General features: G+C 29.1%; 1 protein-coding gene across 1 annotated transcript; it reads left to right on the top strand.

The window, feature by feature from the left end:
• Window positions 1-5,353, top strand: LOC114175114 (autophagy-related protein 101). Its single transcript, XM_028059872.1, has 6 exons — window positions 1-281; window positions 377-462; window positions 831-926; window positions 1,027-1,186; window positions 1,326-1,491; window positions 4,839-5,353. Exons 1-6 carry the CDS (start codon window positions 212-214, stop codon window positions 4,912-4,914), a joined length of 654 nt encoding a protein of 217 aa, XP_027915673.1. The 5' UTR covers window positions 1-211; the 3' UTR covers window positions 4,915-5,353.
• Window positions 5,354-9,138: the final 3,785 nt, after the last annotated feature.

The raw sequence follows: 9,138 nt of genomic DNA, 5'->3' as shown, positions 1-9,138 counted from the left end.
TCTGTTATGTTATGGGCAAAGAAGGTAAAGTCATCATCTCCGCTTTCTCTTCCAACTCTGATAGCTAACAGGAAGAAGTAATAGTAATTAGGAACTTGTACAGTTGAATCACGAACACTCTAGGCTTACGCTATCCCCTTATACTCTTTCTTCCACGTCTTTTCTTCTCCTCTTCCCACACCACGCAACCTTCCTAGGGTTTCATCCAATCATGAACTGTGAGGTTTGCCAGCTCAAGGAACTGGAACTCGAGCATTTCGAGATACGTGAGGTTTTGCGATGTAATTCCGCTGCTCCTATTGCTAATCACTTTTCTCGATTATGATTTTGTTGTTCATTTCCTTCGATTGCAATAACCACAGTGACGGTGTTGCAGGCATATTGCACACCATCGTCTTTCACCGTGCCTTGGGTCTCGTGCGCCCTAAGGACGTTGACTTGGAGCTTTTTGATGTAACTTACGTACGTTTTCAATCTCAATATAGTGCTATTATCACTTGTGCTTCAATATCTTTGACACTCCTTTTAACTGTGTTATATATCCCTTACAATTCACTTATAAATGCATGTTTGGTCTCGAGTTGAAGAATGGTTCTGGGTCTAATATTAATTGAGTTGGAGCAAGTTTAGATAGATTTTAGGTTTAAAAACAATTTTTTATATTGGATTTATTATTATGTAACTTTTCGTATAAAAACAGCTGAGCATATATTGCTTCACTTCTAAACAAATTTTAATCAGAATCAATTTTGCAAACACTCTCCGAAACACACATGCTAAATAAACTAATTGTCTTGTGTTCTGTTTTTTATGTCATTCTTGGTGTGTAGGTGCAATGTGGAGAGGCAGAGCTTGAAAAGAAAATAGATGAGAAGATTGAGCAGTTTGTTTGTTGGGTGGAGAAGCACCCAAACAAAAAGAGTCAGGTCAGTGATGTGGTGAAAATGGTGATAGTAGGGGTATTGTATTTGATTTTTGTTTTGTTGTAATTAGTATTTTGACAGGGTTGTGAATTGGATAGTGCAGATATGTTTATCTTTCTATGAGGTGAAAAACAAACAGGCGTCTTGGTTCAGTAACAAGATTGAACGTTTGTATTGGGAGCAGTGGTATATTAATCTGAATGTGGCTCAGCATAAGGTGCATTCTAGCAAGTATCATCATCCCAAAGTTGTAGATCCAGGAGGTGCAGTTGCTTGCTCTGTTTGTCAAACTAAATCTCTTATAATGTTTCACTCCTACTAATTTAGTTTTTTCACTCCTTCACTTAGATGTTTTTTTGGGGTAGGGTGCTGTTTACCTCCGTTTGTGTTTCTTATGTGTAGAGGGAGCGTTGGAGGATAGAAATGCCCGTAGTGCAGCACTGGAGGCATCACTGCGTGAGGTTTTGTTTCAGATAATTAAATTTGTTAATGAGAAAAAGGATCACGTTCCACCAATTCCAAATCTTGAGGGTGCTGTTTCATTTCCCTATGAAATTACAATACCTAGGTGAGTTGTGTGTACTCTGGCTGACCATATCAGTTGTGATTTTGCATTTGTAATATTTGTTTAATATTCTGACCGCTCTGATTTTAAGGCAGTGTTTTACTTGGTTGATTATGTTGATAACATGATATCTTTGAAGTTTTCTTTTCTCAATATGACTTGTAGAAAATCTATGAGCTATTGGAGTCCGAGTTTTTTTTTGATTAAGTGGGACTACATTGAAGTACATATATTGTAATAAAATGTAGTAAGATGAAATTAACAATGCTTTAGAGGTAAAATTTCAGAATAACACTTCCACAAACTGTACAATTTAGGCATCTTAGGTCCAACACTGGGGGACCATTCAAAGGATTCAAAAGTGCTTGTGATCATGAATTGTCTACAGAATTAGAAAGGGATGTGATAATGCACAGGTTGTTGTTTATATTGGTCAGTCAAGTGCCAAAAAGGGTGCGGTGCACAGGGAAGGCCGAGGTAGATTTACTAGAAATATAAGTTTAGGGACAATTGTAAGAGTAAAACTGAGTGGCATTTTTCAAGTAAAAGATGGCAAAAACTTAGCAATATATGGCTTGGTCATGTTAGTAGTCCAATGAAATAATAAAATGTTAAGAATTAACATAAGACCTCCCCCTCCCCACCCAATAGATGAGAACTATTTGAAAACACTTCATTCTAAATGGCTTTTCTCTTTCACTGCAAATTAGGTTTTGACTGGACCACAGTGGCGTCAAATGATCCATACAGCTAACCCCACATAGTGAGATTAGGCTTTACTGTTACTTTTGCTCCTAATTAGTTGGAGTCAGAAAAAAATTGAATGGCTATGGTCTAGCTTGGTAGAAAGAATTGCAGACTTTAATGTATACTGCAATGAATTTTGATGTAGAGTTTAGTGGAAGAGAGACCAGCCAGATAACAGAAATTACATTTTCATGAAAACTATTTTCAGGGTAGTGTTTAGGAACATGCATTGTTTAAGCGGCATTGCATGAGTTATTGTTTTGAGAATGTAAATTTATTGAAAGGAAGCTGTCTCTTCTGCATAACTTGAAAATTTTAAAATTGTAAATGGTTTGATATAGATTGGGATCAGTGTTGAAAATTAGTGTTGACAGAGTTTAGTGGAAGAGAGACCAGGGAAGAGAACAGAAATTACATTTTCATGAAAACTATTTTCAGGGTAGTGTTTAGTAACATTCATTTTTTAAGAGCATTCCGTCAGTTTATTGTTTGGAGAATGTAAATTCATTGAGAAGAAGGTATCTATTCTGCATAACTTAAAAAGTTTCAAATCATAATTTTTTTTTTGTATGGATTGGGATCAATGTTGAAGAAAATTCGTGTTGCATTATTTAGTTTTGATTATGTGATATTTTGTTGCCCACTAGTTTTACCTAATTTCATGACAAGACTTTTTGGATGATATACTGTAATTTGAATGTCCACCCTTTTGCTTTACCTATTTTCTTGCGTTGTTTGTGATGAATCATTTGTAAATAAAGGTGTCATTACTAGTTAGGTAAGAGACACATCTCTAATTCGACAAATGCAAGTACGATGCTTGCATCATGTTCTCTGTTTGAAATTGTTTGTATCTATTCGGACTTAATGTAGGATAGCTAAAAGGGTAGATTCATGTGCAGTGGCTTATCATTTTCCTAGGGCGTTGCATCATCCAATTATTGCTCTTAAATGCAGTTCAACATGAATGATTATAAATAGAGTCTGCTTAGTGCTTCTTCACTCGAGCATTTAACCAAAATCTAGTCTTCAACTTGGTACTAACTTGAGCATTTCACCAAAAATTAGTCCTCAACTTGGTACTAGAGTAGGTTTATTGCCGCTCTGCTTGTCTCTGTTTTTGGACATTTTCTGTGTTGTCTGCTATTGTCAGTCCCCAACTTTTGCACTGTACATAATTTGGTACTTTTCGTCCACTGTGCATTTGTACACTGTTCACTGTTGTTGTTCACGTGTTCTTCAAGATATTCTAAAGTGTTTAGGGAAACATGTCAGAAGCTGGCTCTTTTGCCAGTAGTGCCTCAAGGCATAGTATTAGTTAAAGACCATGGATAATAGATTCAAGCGAATTTATCGTGATGGCTCTTTATTCTCCTAAATTTCATCATATCTTCAACGTAGCAAATGGTAAATGTACACAGCCTTAACTCTTGCAAGCAGAGTGGTTGCTTCTAGGAATCCGTCCCTTCCTGTTTCACCAAGGTTCTTTCTTTTGGCAGAATGAATGCATTGACTTTGATAGCTTATATTCCCTACTTATTGGGGAGCCCCTCCATCTATCATTGTAGAATAGGTATTATCAACTATATTTTCAATGATCTTCACTCTATATTATTTTGTTGTCACTATTATTAATATTTCTAAAATTTTGTGTCACTGCAAAAGTATTCCCTAAACCAACTGGTCAGAGCCTGGTTAGGGTCTCTGCAAAACAATTCTGTGATATTTGCATTGTGATCTTTGTGACACTATAGAAAGCTTTTAGAATTATCGTTGAAAAGTTGTCTAGATTGTGGTCTCTTTTAGCTTGTCTTAGGTGCGGTCCCTTTGAGAACTACCTTAATGGCAATCTCAAGGGTGGTGATTTAGTTTCATCTGACTTAAAGTTTATAAAGCTTAAACAATTCTCATTGAACAAGTCAGTTTTGTAGAATCAAGTTATATTATAGATCCAAATTCTAAGATAGTATTAGACGGCCATCTTTTGGTGGCAACCTTAATTGCAGTCTCTTGAGTGTGATGGTATAGTCTGATATTGATTATAGAGACACGGCTTAATAATAAAACTTATAAAATTTGAACAATCCTTACCTTACAATCTAATGAGATAAACCTAAACCCATATTTTGAGAATTGTCATAAAACATAATTTATTTGTTGATATTACATTTTGTTTTTTATTTTATTTTTTGTAATGCTAAAACTGAGAGGAAAACAGAATTTCAAAGACGTGACAGTCTGAAAATAGATGGTCTTGCTGCAAATATATACAAACACAAGCAACATCTACAAAATTCCAGCTACAACAATTCAAACTAATAACCACTCCTAACAACATATCCCATACATTAATGATATACTGCCTTGAGATTATATTTTTGTATTTTTATTTTGAAAAGCTGAAGGAAATATAATTTGTTAAGATCTTCAGATCGGTTGGTTAGTATAAACAGCAATTATTCCATGAGCCTAGATTTACAGAATATCTATATTGGATGAGAATACTACCCTCCTCATTTTGCGTCATGAATTGTAGTTCGTTACTTCTACTTTTGAAAGTTATGCTGAAGCTGCTGAGTTAACCTTGTGCTGTCAATGACCAGTTCATCGGATTCTGCATTTGGGATGGACATGATCAAGAGAATGCTCCAGACAGGGCATCCAACAATGCTAAGTTGATTGTCAGAGTTTGTAGAGCGGTCTTTGGGGTTAAAGGTATTCTTGTTCATATGTTTAAGCTTGAAATATGATGCTAAAGAAAGCCAAGGAATGCAGGGTTCAATCTCATCGTGGATAGCAGAATCTATAGGTGCAAAATAACTTAAAACATATATCTTTTCAAATATACATCCTTGTTAAATCTCTCGTTTGATATCTGGTCTTTATTCTACTCATCTCCCAACACATTTATCCATGGTAACTGAAACGCTTCATTCCTTTGATGCATCACAGGAAGCTAATCTTGAATTTAGGTCTTTCTGTTAATATGATATAGTGGTGAAGTCGTTGAGAAATTTGCAGTTAAGATTGTGATGAAATATTGAAATGCTTTTAGTAAATTATGGAATTATCAGCATCTGGATTATTTATTTTTGAATCGATATTTGTTACTTCGTAATCTGTTTGTCTAAATTGCATCACGACAACTTTCCCTCGTTACCTGGGTCACGAATGGGACACGGAACACGTTTTCTTTGTATTTTGGGTCACAAATGGGCCATAGAGAATCCAAATGAGATTGAATGGTTTATGCTCCTTTCCTTTTAAGATACGTATCTATCATAATAGATTCTGTCGTTCAGTAAGCTATTCTTCAGTCTTGTCTATTATTTCGTTTCGGCATCGTCCTACCTAACTCTCTTTTCTCTGTTGTTCTGGGGCTTGAGTTGTCACCCCAAAGGGAGAAACACTCGTACATCTTCATCCTTCTTTCTCTAATTGTATGTAAAATGCCCTCAAGACTCAACTAAATGCATCAAGGGACCAATAAATATATAAATAAGTGCATTTAATATTTCAGAATTTGAGTTTTCATTTATTTATTTCTGTTCAAAAAACAATTTCTTTTAGATGTAAGCTAAAAGTATTAAAAAAGTTACATTTAACTCCTTACTTTAGAGGAGGACGCATTTTACAGAATAATGATATTAAATTTTTACTTTAAGCTAAATATGTACTTTAGTTTCACAATTTTAAATTGTTTATTGTTTAAATAAACTATTCTAAGTGTATTGTATCTTCTAAAACGTATTTCACACTTTAAGGAATCAAATCCATAGGAGTTGCTAATCATAAAATGGGCTTAAACAGTGTTTGGAGGCTAATATTTTTTGCAATTCACTCTCATTATTTTTCCCTAAATAAAATAATAAAAGGGGATGTGTTTTTTTTTAAATACTTATGTTAGTTGTTGACTTACTGAAATTTATTAGCCTCCAAACACTGCAAATCCTCTTAGGTTAATTTCCTTGAGTCTATTGGTACACAACTACTGTATACTCTGTACACTGTAAACATCACCCTTAAGTATTATTCTTTTTTGCATAAAAAGTTAATGAAAAACAAGTATTAAATTTATCTATTAAAAAAAGACAACAATAGAAAAAATTGACTTCTTAACAAGAGAACGAAAAAAAAATCTCTTATCAGTCTATAGAAAAACGATTACGATAATTATCAAGTAGATATGAAAAAAATATCTCATATTCCACCAACTTACCAACTTATATAATAGGTTTATGCTTTGGTGTCTCATATTGAACTAATTAAGAAGCACATAAAAAGTTTCGTTAGACAATTGAATTGTTTACATCCTTGAAGTTGAAGTAGGATAATGATATTATGACTCACTTTTTTTTATTTATTTTTAATTTATCATTTCAATTATTTATTCTGATCTTTTTAATGGTGTGATGTAATAATTTAAATATGATTGAAGTGGTGGGTTAAAAGTGAATCAAAATATCATTATCTTATAATAAATAAATATACATGATGTGAATTTTTTGAATATATATATATATATATATGTACATATATATATTGGTACACAATGCACCCACACATAAGATAAATAATAGTTTATCAAATTACATCAACATAATTTGATCCCCTGCAAGCCCTCAACCCCCACAAACAAGACTCCGGCACATAAATATTACTTTTAAATTATATCCATGCATACGCACGATTTTTTTTGTTTATTTTACTTTTTAATTTTTAATTATATGCTAAGAAAAAAAATTATTTGTATAGTTGAAAGAGGTTTAATTATTTATTTAATTGTGTAATTTGTTGTTTTAGTTTATTTTGGTTCCTTGATTATTTTAGGGTTTAATTTAGTTCCTCAAATTTTTAAAAATATTCAATTTGGTCTATTTATTATTTTTTATTCAATTTAATCATTTTTTTAGAATGATCCAATTTTGTCCTTTCGAATTTGAGATCAAATTATTAATTAAGTTTAATTAAAATTTATATATACATATTAAACTATTTTTTTAGAATTTATACATCAAATCACTCCACCTAAATGTAAAAAATTGGAGTATTTAGATTAAATGTAAAGAATAAAACAATTTTAGTATTTAGATGGAGTAATTTGATATATAAATTATAAAAATTTAGTTTAACATGTATATATAATTATATATAAGCTTAATTATATTATCTTATTAAGTGTTATAATATATTTAATTATAAATATAATACTTAATTTTAGAATTAGATAATATAAGAAAGTTAAATCTTAAATTTTGTGTATATTTTTATAATAATAGTCAATTAACTATAAATAAGTAGTATTTTTTAACATCAATTTCTTAACATTAATGTAGTAGATCATATTAATCTTAGTAGTCATTTAGAGTATTTTGTTGATTTACTCGTGATTGATGTAAAGAATGACATTAATTGATAAATAAGTGGAAGTTGAACCATTAAGATATTTTAGTTTTTTAGAATAATTTTAATTAATTATTATTGTGTGGTTAGGGTTGGATTATTATTCTTTAGTTATTATTGTTTAGTAGACCAATATTAAATAAAAAAAATGTGTTTATTGTTTGGTAGAGCAATATTAAATAAAAAATGTGTTTGTCAAGGTATTATCAATTTTTTTTCTGCTTTCTTTTAAATTAAGATTAAGAAAACAATTATAACAATAATTATTTTTAAATAAATAATTTATTTATATAATTATATTTAAGTGTAATAATTGTGTATATATATATATATAACAATATATATATATATATATATATATATATATTATTTTAAAATGATATTAGACTATGATAATAATAATAATTTTATTATTAATATTAATAATATCAATATTAAAAAAATATTGTTGTATGCTTAGAATTTACAATTAAACTTTAGAATTATATATTATACTAAAATGAATATATATATATATATATATATATATATATATATATATTAAAATAAAATATAGATATATTATTCATTAGATCTCGTGAAAAATAATAATAAATAATATCTAAATATTTAAATAATTAATCATAGGTATTTTTGATAACAAAATAGTTTAAAAAAATAATATTATTTTATACTACCCTTTAAATGAAAATAATAAAGTGTAATATTATTATTTATTTTGAATGATTAAGATTAAAAAATAACATTTGAATATAACTTTGTTTAAATTTAAAATTGACATATATGATTAAAATTTTGAATTAAACTTTTTAGTTAAATATTACATTAAATGACATGTTTTAGTTTTTTTTATTTGTAAATTTTTGGTAAAAGTTTTATATGTTACTGTATTCATTTAGCTTGTAAATATATATATTAAAAGAAATATAGAAATTGAGAAAAAAAACAAAAAATATTTTTAAGAATAAAAATATCAGACAATACAAATAAATATAAGTAGCAGATAATCTAATAACACAAAAGTTAAACTATTTAAAAAATATATATAAAGAATAAAAGTTAAACATAATAAAATATTAAAGTATTATAGTAATATTTTTTTAATATTGAATAAATAATGATAGATAAAATAAAATTATAAAAGATAAAAATATATTAATATAATTGCTTATAATAAGATAATTAAATAATTATGGCATTATATTGTAATATATATATTAATATATTTTTGCATGTAGATTATTATAATAATATGCATGATTATGAATTTAAGAAATTGTTTTAGGCAATGTTTGAATAAATGAATAATTGAAATAAATATTTATTGCAATTAAAAATTAAATGTTTTTGAAATATAATAGTTACCATATGTTGAGTGTAATAATCTTATAATTATCATAACAAAAAATATAATTATTATAACAAATAAAAATTATAAAAGAATGATAAAAGAAAATTTTAATAGATAAAAATTAATGGTTACTAATGTTTTTTTAACTT

Source organism: Vigna unguiculata, chromosome 3, assembly GCF_004118075.2.
Source record: "Vigna unguiculata cultivar IT97K-499-35 chromosome 3, ASM411807v1, whole genome shotgun sequence".
NCBI lineage: Eukaryota > Viridiplantae > Streptophyta > Magnoliopsida > Fabales > Fabaceae > Vigna > Vigna unguiculata.
This window is presented reverse-complemented; position numbering and strand designations above follow the sequence as displayed.